Source organism: Chelonia mydas, chromosome 8 (genome assembly GCF_015237465.2).
Source record: "Chelonia mydas isolate rCheMyd1 chromosome 8, rCheMyd1.pri.v2, whole genome shotgun sequence".
NCBI lineage: Eukaryota > Metazoa > Chordata > Testudines > Cheloniidae > Chelonia > Chelonia mydas.
Window position 1 is genome coordinate 3,356,089 of NC_057854.1, and position 18,395 is coordinate 3,374,483.

At 44.7% G+C, this 18,395-nt stretch overlaps 1 protein-coding gene across 1 annotated transcript in view; it reads right to left on the minus strand.

Annotated features, from left to right (window-relative positions):
* The window catches only part of ITK (IL2 inducible T cell kinase), a 43,503-nt gene that overhangs the window by 12,185 nt on the left and 12,923 nt on the right, over positions 1-18,395 (minus strand). Inside the window, exons 2-9 of the mRNA XM_027820917.3 lie at positions 12,682-12,786; positions 9,093-9,174; positions 7,502-7,630; positions 6,729-6,769; positions 5,942-6,093; positions 4,612-4,677; positions 3,553-3,607; positions 1,450-1,529 (exon numbers count right to left, since the gene is read on the minus strand). Coding sequence (XP_027676718.2) covers positions 1,450-1,529; positions 3,553-3,607; positions 4,612-4,677; positions 5,942-6,093; positions 6,729-6,769; positions 7,502-7,630; positions 9,093-9,174; positions 12,682-12,786 — 710 coding nt within the window. The remainder of the gene's footprint in view (positions 1-1,449; positions 1,530-3,552; positions 3,608-4,611; positions 4,678-5,941; positions 6,094-6,728; positions 6,770-7,501; positions 7,631-9,092; positions 9,175-12,681; positions 12,787-18,395) is intronic.

An 18,395-nucleotide genomic window follows, 5' to 3' on the forward strand; every position in this document is an offset into this window, starting at 1 on the left:
TCTGCCTTTGGGTCTAACTAAGATGTCCCCCTGCACACAAAGGGAAGAACCTCCAGCTGCTGAATTAGTGGGTTAATTTTTAAGCCTCCCAATGGAGCAGACAGCCATTATACTGGAAGAGGAACAAGAGGGGTGAGCTACAAAAATCAACAAAACCACCTGCTTGCTCATTGACCCTCTCACTTCCCCAGTGGCCTCACCTGTACAGAGAGATCTTCCTTGTGGTATTGGGGACACAACGTTGCCAACCTCAAAGCTGGAATTTTAGCTGGAATTTTAGGGTCCATACGGGGCAGTTACAGTGCAGCACCGCCATGTCCACACAGCCACAGGGGAACCTCAGCATGGAGCTTCACCCCTTGGGGACAGGACAGTCTGAAGCATGGGGCTGGCCCAAATGGGAAGCTCTGCCTCCGAGAGTCTGAGAGAGGAGAGCCCGACAGAGTGAGTGGCAGGGGGCTGGCTCCAGCATGGAGCCCTGCCTCTGGGAGCCTAGCAGCTGCTGCTGGTGTGCTCTGCATGCACACCCCTCTAATGCGCTGGTGCTTCACTGCCACACCACCACTGTCACCTGGACAAGGCTACAAGCTCTAGTAAAATCACCCAAATTTCAGCACAGGGAACAATTTGCAGCCCAAAAAATTGCCTGTCGCCGATTCCAGGTATTTTGTCAAAAACTAGCCCAGCTGGTGAAAAATCACTTTTTTTGGCAACACTGCTTTAAGGGCTGAGCTTCCCAGACAAAGAGCTCTTTTTCTTATGCACAGCCAGTTGCACCTGGACAGAGACTAAGGTGCAAGCACCTTAAGCACTGAGTGATCGCTGAACCACCACCTGGTTCCAGTAGCAAAGAGGAACTAAGAAGATACCCTGCGTGGAAGAATGCAGCAGCTAAAAGCCCCACCAGAGCTGAAACTCTCTGGAAATGTGGAAACCAACTCAAGAAGGCTGAAGGAGCACGGCACTCTACAGAACACTACAGCCATGAGCTCTCAGAGAATGGGCTGTGAGCATAATTATCTCTACTGCTGCTTTTCGAAACTAGGCTTTCTTCTTCATTACCAAAACCTTTTCTGATAGTGGCATGTTGTGTGTATTCTGTATAATCCCCTTGTAGGCCGTGATCCTGTAAACACTTAGGGGACTAGCTTCGCACATGTGTACTACCCCTGGGATCAAGGAGACTATCCATATGCGTAAAGTGATGTGCGTACGTGTTTGCAAGAGCACAGCCATACTTGTGTTTTCACCAATGTATTTTGCTATGTGTAGGGCAGTTTGCCACACCTCTATGCCCGGCAGGTGTTCATCCCTGTTTTTCAGAAGCGTTACGGTTCTCCCTGAGTTCTTGCTTTGGGAGCAGACATGACTCTGGATGTTAAGACTCCCACATAAGTTGCTGGCTGAAGCCACTTAATCAATGCAGAAACCTGCTGAGCTGAGCTGTACCTTAAGGCCTTGGTGAAAACGGAGACCGTGTACATGCCAGGCTGCCTCGAATCTCTCACCATGAAGGCACCTTCCTTACCCTGAGCCAAGAGCAGAAGGAAGAAGGGAGGTTAGAAGCCCTGTGTGAGTAGAAACAGGTTGGAGGTATGTCACTTTACTACATGTCTATGCAGCACCAAGCACCGTGGGGCTCTGCCCTTGACTGGGACTCCAGGTGCTACTGTGATATAACTGATTAATAACAATAATAACCCCTTTGATCAATGAGGCCCTGAGACTTGGAGCATGTATCTGGCATGAGTTGCTCTGAACACTTCTCGCCCCTCCCTCTCACCATTCATGATGGGAAATGCTGGCCAAAAGTCGCCCACATGCAGAGCCACACGTTCTGGAGGAGCTCAAGCAGGTAACAGTCATGGAGATAAATATGCCCCAGATACAACCCACAGTGCAGTCACGCTGGTGTGAGAGACAGAAGAAATCAGCTCCCTGAGCAGCGCGTGGACACCTCCCGTAGGAGTTTATAGGAAATTTTCAAAACACAAACCCAGCTCACACAGGTTTTTATTTCCACCGAAATGCCATTTTTTCAGAGCAACAAAACCTTGCTCTTTTGCTCTGCTGTTACTAGAACTGGTCAGAAAATGGGGTTTAATGGAGAAAATTCTGACAAACTATTTTTTCCTCTTTTCATTGAAATTTACTTGGGTGAAATATCAGAAACTGAAATTTTCTGGTGTTCAGCCAAAACATTTCCATTTTGGGGCATTCAGAGTTTTGATCAAACAGCAAAAATTTCTGTGGAAAGCAGAAACTTTTCACAAAACGTTTTTGTTTAGTTGAAACCCCAGTTTTCCTTTCACTAACAGTTATGAAGGAAAATGTTTGACCAGTCCTCATTATTATGGAGCATCTGTTTGAGAAGGGAAGATGCTCACACAAAATCTGTGCAGAAGTAAGGAAGGTTTTTTGTTATTTTGATACATGTTTGGCCTTTTCCTTACACGACACTCTGGGTGAGAGCAGGCACAGAAATACCGGAGGAACTTAGGATTCAACTGTCTTATAGCTCGGGCAGCCCACAGGATCTTTTCCACCTTTGTCAATAATTAAATATTAGAGAGACAAGGTGGGTGAGGTAATATCTTTTATGGAACCAACTTCTGTTGGTGAGAGGGACAAGCTTTCGAGCCACACAGAGCTCTTCTTCAGGTTGAACACTGTGTGGCTCGAAAGCGTGTCATTCTCAACAACAGAAGTTGGTCCAATAAAAGATGTGTCCTCACCCACCCTGACTCTCTATTATCCTGGGACTGATACAGCTACAACTACACTGCATGCACTGATTAAACGTTGTTATTCATTTGACACCGTACTGTTTCCCTGGGAAATGCAGAGGGACATTCTCTTTGTGATGCCAGTGGCGCTATTCTGGATATGTCCGTGGCCATTTTCTAGGAGGAGATATCACTTGAACTCTTTCTGCATGGGCTATGTGGAGTCATTGTGATGTAGCAAAGCCACCTCCCTCCCCACCAACCATGGAAAACTTGGAATAACAAAAACCATATTTAGAATACAGAAAAGTGGGCAACTGTGCTCACGAGAATGAGCAGCCTGAGCTGTTTATTGACACTAGATTTAGGTTGCCAGCTGACTTTGGCAGGCACTTGCATGGAGCCCCATTGGGGATCTGCATAGGTGAAGGGGTTCACTCATGAGGACCCCTTTCTCAGGAGTAGGGCTGTAGAGCGGGCAGGAGCTATGTAAATTTCCCCTGCAGAGCTTTGCCCTGGCACCTCACTCCTGACCTGCAGATCACTCCTTGCAATTCCAGTCCAGGGCGCTGTGTCAAGCAGAGACTGCCAGGCAAGCTCAATTATGGGTATATGGAGAGACCAACGTTTTGTAGGGACTAACTCCAGACCAACAAACTCATCAACATTGGCAACCAGGAATCCAGGCCTCTGGAGGCAAAGCAGAATTCCTTAACCCGCTGGGAGTCACCTAACTTCCTTCCTCATATGCAATATCTTTAAGCAAATTGGAGTCGAAACAAACGTACTGCTTTCCAAATTCATTCAAAAAGTAACACCACTTTACCTCATCTTTGAGGAGTGCTTCTGCTTTGTTTCTGCTGATATTCTTATTATACCATCTGAAAGCAACAGAACGACTCAGTCAGGAATTCCCGGCTGTTTGGACCAATCATCATATATTGCCTTGTTTAGCTTGCAAAAGCAAAGCCAGTTTTAAAAAGTCAGTGACCAACTTGCAGCACAACAATGAAGAAAATATACCCCAGGACTGCCCATATTTGCTACGAATTAATATTCATGTCTTCAGATTGCCAGTTAACTCAAGGGACGTAATACATTTTGTAAAGGCTAATATCAAGTCTGTAAAGTAGGGCCAGTCATGGAAAAGTATTTTTGATGGAAAAATATCTTTGAATTCTATGAAAACTTTCAAGAAAACGTTTACATCATTCATATTTTCCTGATGGTTTTCAATGAATCGGTTTGAACAATTAGTTTCCTTTTGATTTGAACCGAAACAAAAACGTGTGTTTTGTGGGATTTTTCCCCTTCCCCTCCGCCCACTCCCTTTTTTAGTTTCAAATCATTTCATTGACAACAATCTAAAATGTAGAGAAAACCTTCCCCCAAAACAAAAATATTTGGTTTTGTGCAAAATTTGTCCATGGAAGAACATTCCCATTTTTAACCAGCCCTAGTTCTATTAGTAAAAGGAAAGAGTTACTGACTTGAACTAACATCTTCACTGCACCAGAAGTATACAATGAGACTGTCCAAGAATAACGTCAAGTTTAAGGTGAGAACGCTGCAGTTCCCTATTCATTTATGTGATGTTACAAGACAGGCTCACAGGACCTGATTCCACTGTCTTCTAACTAGTATGATCACATACATCTGTTCCGTGGGGCTGTCAAACGTTACCCAAAGAAGTGTCATAATGACTACGCAACGTGCAAGACAGTGGGACTTCAGGCTCACTGAGTCAGCGGCAGCTGTAATATTAATATTACCTAGTTCTTACTCAGTACTTCTCATCACTAGATCTCAAAGCACCTTGCAAAGGAGGTTAGTGTCGATGCCACTAGAGCTGTCAAGACCCATGAAACAAGTTCCGGCTACTTACTCGTATATTTGCAGGTTGTCTGGTGATTTTTCCACCAGGTAACTGCTTGGTACATGTCCTTCGTGCCTGTTAAAAGGAGATTAGGTTGTCAGTATATCAGAAAGCCAGGAGCTTCTTTGTACGTGTACTCTCAGCTCTGAAAACTTTAGTATGTAGGAAACCTCACTCCCTGCTCTGTATTTGCTTGTTGTTTTGAATGGATGCCAGTCAAAAATTAATCTAGACAAAAAATAATTTGTAAGGAGCTGATGTAGCATATTCCCTCCACCCCAGCTGAAAAGGAGGATTTGTGAATGAAAGGGGTGTACCTATGGCACAGTTAGGACTGCTTGAGAAATCTTCCAACAAAACAGTGGTTTGTTGGAAAACGCCGTTTGTTGGAATAGAAACTGTTTACAGGAAAGGGTTGGCTTTACCAAATTTCCCATTTTAAAAACAATTTGAAAGAAGTTTCAAAACATTCCATTTCAACGTTGTACCAAAGAGAAAAAGGTCTGGTTTGGGGTTGGAATGACTTTTCATTGCAAAATGTAACTTAACTGACAGTAAAAAAAATGAAATGTTTTGACATCATCAAAACCAAACTATTCAACTGGCCCAATCTGATTTTTTTTTTTTTTCGGGTTCATGAAAATTGTTGAGATTTTGACTTTTCATCCTGATTTGGGATGGGAAAAAGTTTCAAAACCTCACAAATTCTCATGAGACAGGAAACCTGTTTCCCATCCAGCTGTAGGCACAGTGCTTTCCCCGTGCTCCACCCAGGGCAATGCAGTTACACATTGCTCTGTGCTCAGGGCTGTGTGCTAGTTCTTACTCACACATAGACCCTTCATTTAGGTGGAATTACTCATTTTCGGCAAGGGTTACGGGACCAGGCTGCTTGGGAGCTGCAGTGTTAATATGAGTAATTCAGCTAGTTAAAACCTGTTCTGTGCTGTTTCTGTTCTGCTCAATCTGGAGAATACTATCCTGAAAACACTGGAGCTAAGTGGCTTCTGCTTCCTGTTTGGGCTTTATTCTCGGCAGGCTTTGCAAAATTCTGGTTTCCAAAGCTGTAAGGCTGTGTTGCCAGCTGGGGGTTGATATGAAAACGAACGTGTTTTAATTAGAAGACCAGATTCCATACACATAAGCAGTCCTAAAGCTACCTTTTCCATTAGTTGTTCCACTAAAGTCAATGGGACCCCTCCTCAAGGAAGGTGCTACTCAAGGTGAGTAAGGGTACCAGAATCTGGCCCTCAACGATTTTTTATTGAGTGTGTTTTGTAATGGACACACACAGCAGATTTACAGATGACTTAGGCGCTGCTAGGACAAAGGTACCTACCCATTCTTATCCTGAACCATCCACCAATGATCCTCAGAGTTGTCAATAATGTAGTACTCCTCCCCGCGCTGTAAGGTCAACTCCTGGGGATTCTGAGCCTTGTAGTCATATACGGCCATTACTAAAGCATCCTTGGGGTCTAGCAACAGCCTCTGCAAAAAAGAAAAACAATAACCAGGCTCAGAATTTATATCCACAAAAATACAGGGCAAGTAGCCACTAACTGCTAAGTAGGTGAAATGTACCCTCTATACTGGATCCCATATCCTCGATGCTGGGAAATTTACATGGAAAATGATTGGGTCTCTAGGGCCCTGGTGGGGGATGCTGGGATCACTGAGAAATTCCCAGCCCTTTTGAACAACAGCAAGCCCAGCTGCCTGGTGAAGGAGCAACATGAGGACTGGTTATCAGTGCTGCTGGGCTTGCCCACCTTTGACTTGGAATAAGCTTGAAGTGTTTCAGTGTGGTGGCGTTTAGCACAGCAGAGGTCCTGCTTCTCTCGCAACACAGTAAAATATTGCAAAGCTGCTGCCCATTTGTCAAACGAAACTGCATCTTAATGAGCAAACTTAGCTCCTTACATGGCGCTGCTCATACACAGTTTGAGAAAGACAAAGGTGAAAATCCAAGAGGAGCGTGGAATCCAGGAAGAATCACGGGCGTGCTAATCTCTTTGCAGAGAATAGTGCACTGAAAAGCAATGAGCCCTAAATGGGGCATTTTCCCCAGGGCAAGTTAATCAGACAAGGCACTGCTGAGGCTTCTCCTGCCTCGCTGCACTCACCCAGTTATCTTCAGGAGTGGGAGGAAGAGGCTTCTTGGAGGCTGAAATGAAATGAAGTAAATTAATTTGGGACCAATCTAGACAAAACCAGAGAAGAATATCAGGGAGCCATGTAAGTGACGTTGAAATGGCTGTGAGGTATAGAGAAGAATATAATTTAAGAATAACAAGGCTTGGCTCCTTATTGCTGTTGGAATAAGAAGCAAAAAAAAGACGCTCACACTTGCATAGCATCTTTCAACCAGAAGAACTAGACCTGAAGGTGTTGTATGAGGGTTGCCCAGGCACCAGTGGAAAGCAGCTGTTGGTAGAATGCAACGTTTGTTTCCCCCTAGCAGCACTATACAGCCAATTCAGAAGAGGAAGTGGAGAATAACTTTCTCAGCTGAAACCACAGGGCAAATGGAGGTAGAACAAAATAGAAATATAATTTTGCCATGACACAGGAGCAAACTCCCTTCTCTTGAGAGAATTGTCCTGGGTCATTTACTGATCACAAGTGGTCAGCACGTTGGTTTTACGCCTCATTCAAAGGATAGCACCTAACACCCCGGTGAGGTAACTGGGTCAGTTTTAATTCAGAGGAAAGAATACCATTTTAAAAGGATGATAGGAAGACGAGGATAAGGTACATCCCGGGAAGGTGGCACCATTTCTCTTCCCTGGAACTGTAGCACAATGTTCTTCAGTGCTTTTTACAAGGTGGGATGAATCTTACTGTTGCTTGGCACAGACAAATCGAAGACTGAGAATATCCGTAATGAATCCCGTACCGTTCTTGGTGGGGTCATATTCTATACATCCGGCTGCCAGCTTCTCTGTCTGGGCACAGCATCTCCATCTCCCATCTATCCAAAAATTTGGATGATACTTCGGCACCAAATTGTTGTTGTTCCTGGTTTCTGAAAAGTCAGGAAATGTTTTGTTTTAAAAAGGATTTATACTACAAACTGAGGTCTGTGGCACTGACACGAGCTCTGATAAAGATCAGTGGAAGTGAGTGAAAATCATCTGAATTTCAAGGAAAATTGTTTTCCCTCAGTCAAAGAGCATGAAGGCTGATGACAGCCCTCTTTTTGTGAGTATCTTCAGCCAGATGTGTTTAAATGTTCTACTTTCTCATGTAAGGAGTGTATTCTCCCATCAGTGGACACAAAAAACCCTGATTAACATTAATGGAAATTATGCAATTGCACAGGGAAGACTAGAACCTTGGCAAAGTGTTTCTCTTTAAATTTTCAACAACAAAGGCAAAAAAAAAAAGCACTCATAAAAAAAATAGAAAACCTGACATAGCATTTAGCCAAGACGCTTATAAGAGACCACAACTGTACCGCATGTATAGGATACAGTCAGTTACTACTGTCGGCTCAGTTACAGTGTTAGCTGCATGGCTCAAAATTGGCATTTAACATTTAGCATTCACATGCTTAAATACCCATCTGACTGTCCTCATGAGGGATTAAAGCTCCCATGTTTGAAATTAGTGCTCTCTGGGTAAAAAACCCTTTTACTATTAAAAAAAGATCTGCAGGCCTGCATCACCCGAGCCTGTTAAATTGCTCCGTGAAGACGAAGTTATGAAATGTTTAACTAAAGGAAGTGCTAAAGCGGAGCACTAACCAGAGCAGCCTTTAGCAAAGTAAATGGTTGCAGAGTAAATGCAGCAACAATGAACTTCATAGCAAGGCTAAAAGTCTCCCCGATAAATGGAACACTCCCCTCATATTACAACGGCCAGTGTTATAAACCAGGAAAAGGTAAAGGGGAGGACTTGTGCAATCCGTGTTACTAAACGAGACCTCCCTTATCTCAAGCACTATGGTCCTTTCTGTTTGCAGTGCTCACTGCACTTTCACTGCATAATCAACACAATGATCCCAACAAATATAATGCAAGAGGAGAGGGAAATAAAAGCCATCACAAATAAACCTCCCAATAACGACTTCTTTAGGAAGATTGTTATCCAAACAAAGAGTCTTAACTGTGGTTGAAAGATTTTCTACACACCAAAAACTCTCTTTATATATAGCAAAAAAAAATTAATCAAGTAAAATACCCTCTCTCCCCCAGCATCAGAAGAATCAAGGTTAGGACAATGTATTAACTAACTAATGTTGCCAGTGAAATCCAACCAAAACCTCCCCATGGACCAACTTTTCCAAGGGCTGCTGAAACTGTGCCCCTAAAATTTGCCAGCGTGCTGTATAACCACCTGCACGAGTGCCATTCTGCATGTGCAAATATAAGGCATTTGACTCCCTCTGAGCTGTAATTTTTTTCTAGTCTATGGCTACTGAGAAAGCGGGGTTGGAATAGGTGACTTCGGAGATTCAATTCGATTGCGCACAGGACTAAGGTTACCTTCTTTCAGAGTAAACACCCATCTTTGCCGGCTCTCTCGATCGGGTGCAAACACATACAGCAGGTAGTTGTCATGAAGAATCTGGAGAGGGGACCAGAGAAGCAAGCCAGTGATTAGAAACAGCTCCTGCTGTCTTTCATATCTAGGGGAACTCAAAGCACCTTACAGACCACAGACCAATGAGTTACATACCAATAGTGCAGTGACTATGTAGGCAAATGTGACAGCCAACGTGTTCTCAGAAATGGCTCATAACCCCAAGAGAATCTAGCACCTTGGTTTGGTTATTTAAAATTGATAGGGAATATTGTCCAGGAAAGAATTCAGCTCAGACATTCTTTGGGGTCAAGTTCTCTGCTGTGGAGGAAACACTAGTGAAATTAGTGTAGCTCCAGCCACTTCCACCAGCAGACAATTTGGCCCTACATTTTCTATTTTCAACTTCTACTATTACTAACATTTGTATGGAAGCAGCATCCTTGTTTCTTAGCAGTGTGTCTGTTCATGCAGTTTGTCTTCACCTGAAATCCTAGAGCCAAATTCTGCTCTCACTTGTACCAGTGTATATTCTGAGCAACTCCATTGATTTCAATGGGTCTACTCGGGACTTACTCCAGTGTGATTAGGCAGAATTTGGCTCTAGGATTTTAGATGGGAAATAAGCTGCAGAAGCAAGTGAACTACTAGGAAACAAAGATGCTGTTTTCATAAAGCTGTCCCTACTTCTGAACAAATGTGGGAAGAGAAATGCAGAGCATTCGTGACATTTAAGCAAATTAGCTAACATTTTCCAAAGCAGCCAAAGGATTTAGGCTGATAGTCTCTAAATAGAGACTTCTGTGAGACATCAGCTGGTCCTTAAACAGTATCCCCAGTCGTATGGGAGGAATGGTGAGAGTTTATGACTGTTATTTTAAAGAATCAATCCCTCCGCTGATCCCTTTGTCCTGATGCTTTTTAGCACATACAAGTGCTGTGCAGCCTTGGAAACCCTGAATTATTCCCTTTATATTGATAAATTATAACTTTCAAAGAAAAAACAGAAAAAAAGGCATATCTCCTGCTCCCTCTGAATTACTCTTCCATTGATGGTGCTGATCTGTCTTGTACAGTTGCTTGTATAAGTTGCTTTTTCAAACCTGCAGCAAACTTCTGAAGCGTGCAAAAAAACCCCTATCTTTCTGTACGATACAGTCTGTATTGCACTGTGCGGGCTCATGTACCAAGCCACACGAAGACACAGACCCATTGGTGGCTGGGTGGCAGATCTACAGCAGGATACAGCTGCCTTTTTTTTTAATGTGCTCTTACAGAACTATACAGAACTGTCTCCGGGGCAAAATTCAGACCTGCAATTAGCAGGTGCAACTTCCATGTGTCATTCACATCACCTGTGAAGTTTGTCAGATATCTCAAAAGGAGTTCACCTGTTTTCTCTGCAGAGCGAACCCAGCTTTCTACTCCAGCTTTATTTTATTTGTTAAGCAATATGGCAACATATAAGAATTCAGATGAAAGAAACATATTGAAGGGATTGTTTCTTTTTAAATATTGGTGTTTCCAGGAAACAAGGGTTTAATCCTTGGCCATGCTCCAGTGACACAAAGAAACTGGAAGCTGGTGGATATCCCCAGCCAAACCTCTCCTCGGCCTGTGGCAGCTCCCAGCTGGCACAGAGCTGGTTAGCTGTTGTTAAGCGCGCCAGGTAAAGGGCCGCACACCAGCAGCCATTTGGAGTGCACAGCACCAACTTCTCTTGGTCCCAGAAAATATCTGAACAAGATTATATCTTTCTGAGGACCTGGCACTTTATCTGATAACTGTCTAAGTAAAAATAGCTCATATGTAGAGCACTCCTGTAACAGCCATCCCTCAAAAGTTCTCAGCCCAGCGGGCCTCGCTGGTGGAAAGGGGCTTAGCATTCCAGTGGGGCCTTGATTTGTGGGTGTTTGACATACACTCATCTCCCGATGATTTCAGTCGGAGCTGCAGGGACTCAGCCCCTGTGAAGATAAAGCCCCCAGTTTCTAAGCTTGGGCTCCTATAAAATGAAGCCACTATTAGAAACGTGAGCTGTGTAACTTCTTGACGGTCGCAAAGGGAGTCTGTGGCACAGCTGGGATCTCCCGACCCCAGTCCTGTGCTGGAAGTTAATTGCTCCCCCTTATTGTACCCCTATGAGCTGGTGTACTCCACAGCTCAAAATAGGGGAATTTCACCCATCGTGAACAGAGCCCTCTATACAATTATTAGTCAATAAGGCATATGATAAATGTGCAGTCTTAGTGTTTAGATTAATGTGCTAGAAATTGATCTATAATCTACATTAGGAATACAATATTGTCAACCCCAAATGTTCAAAATAATGAGTCAGGCCCCAGAATCATGAGTTTTTATGTAATAAGAAATGTTGGGTTCTTTTTCTTTTCTTTCTGTAGGATGTGCTGGGGGGGTGGTGGTGATCACATTTTCAAGCTTTTCTCTGCAACTGTGAGGCCTAGAAATGTACTTAATAAATGAATTAGATGAGATTTTCCTGTATTCACTTGCCTCCAGAAGCTGTGGCCTTAAGAAAAGGCCACATATCGTGAGATTTGTGATAAAATTGCGAGAGTTAGCAACTCAGGTAACAGAGCCAAATGGGAATTCTAAATGTAATGGCCACCTAACGCTATGGAATTTCTCATTTGATGGCAAGGTAAATATATCACGTTTGCATTTATTCTTTGTAGACTAGAGAATATGTTTTCTCCATTCTCTTCCCTAGCACTGTCTCCTCTTGGTCCTTCTACAATCTTACCACCGTTACTGAAAAGCCTTCTCCGTTAGTGCTCCTCCCATCTGGAAGAGCCTTCCTGCATGTCTCCTATTCATCAAGGGCCTGATCTAAAACCCACTGAAAGGGGGGGTAATTCACTATTAGTGAGGGTGATTAACCACTGAAACAAACCACCAGGAGACATGGATTCCCCCTTCCACGCCCCCAACACTTGTAGTCTTCAAATCAAGATTGGATGCTTTTCTGGAAGATGCTTTAGTCGAACACAAGTGATTAGGCTCAATACAGGAATAACTGGATTAAATCCTGTGGCCTGTGTTATATAGGAGGTCAGATTAGATGATCTGATGGTCCCTTCTTACCATAAAATCTATGAATTTGTGTAGTCCAGTGGTTTTCAACATTTTTTTATTTGTGGACCCCTAAAAATTTTCAGATGGAGGTGCAGACCCCTTTGGAACTCTTAGAGAAACTCTATGGACCCCCATGAGTCTGCAGACCACAGGTTGAAAACCGTTGTTCTATAGTAACGAAAACCTTTCACAGACCCTTTAGACATGCTGTGCGGCACTCCAGGAGTCTGCGGACCACAGGTTGAAAATCGCTGGTGTGGTCAATGGAAGACTCAGTCTCCAATTCTCCATTTCTTTTCGCATCTTAGCTGAAAGCATATTTATTCCCCCTTACGTTCTCCCTTTGCTATTCTATATCACTGCCATGGTGTTAGTTTACCTCTACATACATTTTGAGATCGTTTCTGTGAAAGACTCTGCAAAAGAAAGCAATTGTATTGGTATAGGCAGACTTACCTGGAAAGGATATTTATAGTTACAGGGAATTGTGATGTCACTTTTCACAATTTCAACACATTTGATCCTGGACAGTTCAATGGAGCCCTTCAAAGTTCTTTTTTTCTGAGAGAAAGAAAAGTATTTGGTTCAGGATTCCGATTTCGCTAATTAAAATTAATTGAGTAATTAGGCAAAGGCTGAGTGTGAAGTCCAATGGGGGGTGGTCATTTACTTGAAAGGAGTAGGATCAGAACCTTTTGTTTGAAAAGTGCATAGAAAAAGCAAAGGGCTGAACACAGCAGGTAGTTCATTACAGAGCCGGTCAAATTTTTTTTGCTGAAACATTTTTTCTAGAAAAAAATGGCTTTTTGACCAAACTAAAATATGTTAAAGAAAATTTTAATTGTGCTGGAAATTTTCTAATTTTACACTGAAAAATCAAAACTGGAAACATTTTCAGTAAAAATTTTGGATTTCAGTTCAGCTCTGGGAAGAAACTTTAGGGGTTTGGTTTTCAAAAACTGAACATATTTACCAAAAATGGAACATTTTACTGAAATTGGTTTTCAAAAACAAACATTTTTCCATTTCGGTTTTCAGTTTTTGTCAAAAACAAACACAATTTTTTTACAAGAAATCTTGTTTTTCAAAATTTCCTTACAAAACTACTTTTTCTGACCAGCTCTAGCGTACTATTGTTCCCCAGAAAACACTAGATAGATAAATAGGCTTGGAATGGGGAAGACAAAGGGATCCCCAAGAAAATGTTTGCTCGAACCCCTAAAAGCAAAATAGCTGCATTTCAACAGCTCTGTTCATTTCTTTTCCCCAGTCACCACTCAGCATTCATGATCAGGTTGTCTGCAGCTTCACAAGTGAGAGTGATTAGAAAAACATCAGTGTTCAGTAGACAGGACCTAATCAGATGCCTGTTATCGAGTGCATTCTTCTGAAGGATTCACTGCAAAAACACTTGCTCTTCGGAAGCAAAACTCGTTTCCTGTTTTGATTCTTCTTCAGCCGGGATTAAACGTGTAGCTGTCTTCCAGCACAGATCTGTGACGACAAAAGCCTGCAGTGCTTCAAGAACACCATGGTGCAGAGGACTTTTGCTTTTCTAAAGCAACCTGTAGCTTTGATCAACGTGCTGACAAATGGGCTTTGGAGACTATTTTGTGTCTTTTGTTACATTGCTACCTTTCAGCTGCCTACCTGTGTATAATTTCAGGGAAGCAGATAATGCAGCTGATCACAAAGGGTGAGGTTCATCGGGGGCACAAGGCCCCACTCTGGCCCCACTGCTCAGGAGTAAATTTCAGCCATGTATTCACAGTCATGAAGAATGAGAAGAGAAGCCTGGTACCACTCTCCCTGGCTTTGCTGAGACGTTTGTCACGGCCAGAGGAGCTAATATAGACGCTGCTTACAATGTAACTCAGCCTATGGTGACACTAGCAGGCTTTTGCTGGTCTAGCTCTGTGGGTCAGGAGTGTGAAAAGCTGTGACCCCTGACCGACAGAGCTGTGCCTGCAAAAGCCTCCAGCCTAGGCGCAGTTATACTGACAAAACTGCCCTTTTGCCGATAGTTTGTTTCGCTCATGGGGGTGGGGGCGCTGGGCTGAGCTATACCAGCAAAAGGGCAGAGAGTTGCTGTTTTGATATATTCCCAAAGGGAGCACTTTGCCAACATTACTAAACCAGCCAAGCCTTCCAGTGTAGAGACAGCCTCACGCAGGACACAGATAACTCTAAACTTCACATGGGCTCACTTCACCCCACTTCTCTCACCTGCCGCCTCCTTCCTTTCATTCTCCCCTATTTATTCCTCTGCCTCCGTCTCCCCTCCACAGCAGCAGCTCTCTCTTTCATTCGTGCTTCCCCTGGAACCATACCCCCCTTCCAGGAGCCACGACATTGCTTATAGCTTGTAAAAACCTTCCATTTTGTTTTAGCCCACAGCTGACACTAAATCCTCCCTCACCTTATTACGTTGACATCTCAGGCCATAACCACAAGTCTTTGGAGCCAGTGTTTTCTGGTCATGTTCTCTGCCTTTTATTTCTAAAAGGAACAGCAAATTGATTTTTGATACCTTTCCTAGCTGAGGGGAATAGGGAGAGTTGAAATCTTTGTGTCGAGCTGTGTCACTGTCCTACAGTCCTCATCACCTGTCATCTGCATTTCAATTACATAACTGTTTCAACAACTAGGTGTCCAGAGAATCCTCAAACAGACCGGGATTTGACTGGCAAAGACAATGACAGCCCTCCAGCAGCATAAACCGCTGGAACGACTGCTCACAAACCATGCATGATTGGTCAACGGGGCTGGAAGCTAAACCCAGCCCCGACTTTGTGATGCCCGATTGCACACTAATCTCACAAAAGCAACGGTACCTTTTTGCAAAGAAAAATAAAAAGCCTCTTTAAAGTGGTCTCCGAAAACCTCAGCGTTTCCTTCCAAAAAAGGGCCAGCCAGCTGAAGTAAAACATGTCCATAGCTTTCTGTTTACTATTCTCAGCCTGCCTATGTTATAATTAAATACATGGCAAGCATCTTTCTTGGTCGTCAGTTCCTTTTACTTATTTTAGCTGGTTTGTCCTAAATACTTCAGTGTCTATTGCATGCTCTCCATCATGTGTACTCAATACTTATCCAGGGACAATAGTACACTGCTGCCACATACCTAGGCGTTGCAAATGAACACGTACAGCTTCACTGATTTTATTTAATTATTGGCTGAAGGGTGTTCGTGAAAGTCAGGGACTAACAGCACTGAACAGGATCAAGCACAGCACAAAGCTTCCATGCACCACGCTCCTAATCTGCATTATTCCAGCTACTCTCAGATCCCCCATCTCCACTGATTTCACAGGATTCTGTGGTTGTTGCCAGGGCAAGTCGGAGTTTGTTGAGTTCTAGCTCGCTCTTTGGGGTTTCAAGCTATGGCCCCAATCCAGCAAAGCACTTAAGCATGTGCTTAACTTTAAACCTGTGTTTGTCTGTCATAGGGTGACTGGCCCCTTTAAGAGAGAGCTGGGTCCAATGCAACTGTGACCGGTCACCTGTCTCCCAATGGGGCTTAAGAGAGGATATCTAGGCCATAGAGAGGGCTAGGAAGGGCCAGTGAAAGCTAAGAAGGAAAGAAGAGGCATACAGGAGCAGCTGGTGAGAGCTATGGGGAGTGAGCTCCAGGAGACAGCGCACTCCCGATGATGAGAGATGGTACAGAGAGTTTAAAGTTGTTGGTGCGGACTGGCCAGTTGAGGAACCCTGCTGAGCTCCAGGAGGGCTCATGAGGAGGCCCCTGGGCAAAGGGGAGGAACTGGCTTGGTCAGGGGAAGCTGAGCCTGGAAAAAAGAGGGCTGATGCCGGAGACAAGATCCCAGGAGCAGGGGTAGGACTCACAGGCAAGGGCGCCTGGAGAGTGGAATACTGTGGCGAGCTCTCTTTAGGAGCCCTGACGTGGCGGCTGTGATAGCAAGTCATTGGTAACTGGCGGGTGGATGGCCTGGAGAGTGGAGCCCTAGAACAACGGCAAAGAAACTGTGAACAGAGTGGAAACAGGCTCTCGGGTGGGGAGCCTGGAAATGATCTCCCTGGAGGGGGCAGAGATAACTGCCATGACTGTCCCTGTTGTGCTTTGGGGTTTTGAGACAAGTTTTATCCTGAGAGTTCTGCGGCTTACTGAATGTGTACGTGAATTAACTCTGCCCAGAGGTGGCTCTTTGAGTTGGACACTGAGAGACTGTATTCCTTTCTAAGGGGGAATGAAGGGGAAACTGAGGCAGCTGTCCAGTTTGCTAGTGGGGGGTGCTTTGAGGTGGAGGCCCCCCGCTGCAAAGTCCCACTGGAGTCAAGAACATGAAGCAGGTGCTTAAAGTTCAGTGCTTTGCTGAACCGAGGCCTGTGTCACTTCAGCGACACAGGAGTCCAGAAAGAGTGGTGAGAAAGTTTTGTAATGAAACCCAAAGCCAAGCGTCTCTCAGCTCCGTTTGGGGTTTTGTAGAGAGTGCAACATTTGCTTATGTGAAGGAAAGTGTCACTGAGTCTGTCAGTAGATCTCAAAGGGGTGAACCCTCCCTGCTGGGCTTAGCCTGAATGGGCAAAATAGGGTCTTGCAGCACTGGTGGGGGCCAGAATATTCCCCTTGGCCCTGTTCCTGTCCTGCTACCAGCCCACCCCTGTTCCTGTCCTGCTTCCAGCACCCCCTACTTTGGGACTGAGAGGGATGAATGCAAGGCGTGAAGCTCCCTTGCTCAGGCTCCTCAGAGCCTGCTCCCTCATGCACCAGTTATGCTGTATCTGGGGCCCTGTGGTACTGGGCTGGAGGGGCAGGATTCACCTCCACAGCAGAAGAGGTTGGCTTGGTTTGGTGGTTCCACTTCCATCAGAAAATCAGCCCTCCCACAGGGATACTTTGCCGCTAGTCACTTTCTGAGAGGAAGGGCCAGCGGGCTTTTAGCTCTGCATGTCTGTCAGCTAAAGAGGCTGGCCAGCTAATCAGCTCCCTCTGCCCACCTGACCGGATCCCTCTGCCCACCTCTTTGAGGATCAACCCTCACACAATCTCAAGTAAGTGGTGATAGAACCAGAAAACCTTCTTGGTGCTGTTGGATGACGGGCCCTTTAAGTTCTCACGGAGGCTAAGTAAACCCATACTGAAGTGTTGTTAGGAATCCTTGACCTTTAGGGTATGTCTACACTGCAATAAAAAATACCCGGCACCCAGTCTCAGAAAGTCCGGGTCAGCTGACTCAGGCTCTTGGGGTTCAGGTTACAGGGCTAACAACAAGAGTGTAGATCAGGGCACGCATGCCTAAGGCAGCACGTGAGCTGATTTTCAGTGGCATTCACACTGCCCGGGTCCTGGCCACCGGTTCGGGGGCTCCGCTGCTGGCCTGGGGTACCAGCCACCGGCCCCCTGCCAGCTGGGGTTCTGTCCGCTGGCCCCACTCAGCCCACTGCCGGCCTGGGATCCTGGCCACCAGCCCGGGGCTCTGCAGCCGCCCCCAGCTATGGCCCACTCACCCCAGCCTGGGGCAGTGAGGGGTGCAGACAGGGGCGAGAGGGGGCACAGCTCAGCACCCCCACCTTAAAAATTGTTCCAGCGCCACTGTACTGGGATATTTTTAAGTCCGGATTTGTTGCTTACATCACTATCACGCCACGTGGAACAGCGCACTGCTTTGGACATTGAGATTAGAAGGTATGTGCAAGAACTGAAATCAGAATTTTCTGACAGATTTCAAGATTTCCAGCAATTTGGCCAATGCCTTCTTTTCTAATTAAAAGTTCAGCGAAAAGCGACTTGGATTTGTCTGTATTTCAGTGGATGGGTGTTGAAGATTTTGAAATGCAGTTCATTCAGTTAAAAAAGCTCAGAATTGTGGGCATCAAAGTTTGGAGATCTGCGGAGTGCACGTGAAGCTACCGAGAGAGATCATGGGGCCTCTATTCTGACCTGCTGGACATCCCTGCCAATGAAATTTAACAGTTTGAAGAAAATTGCACTTGTAATGCTTTCAGCATTTGGATCCAGTACCTGTGAGAACAGGTATTTTCACACATGAAATCTGTTCTCTGTCCCTCTCGGAGCTGGTTAACAACTGATCACTCAGAAGCCTGTGTGCAGCTTAAAGTATCCAAATACATGCCAGACATTGGAAAACTCAGCAAGGAAAAGCAAAGGCAAGGATCACACTAAACTGATAAGATCTGCATTTTAATTT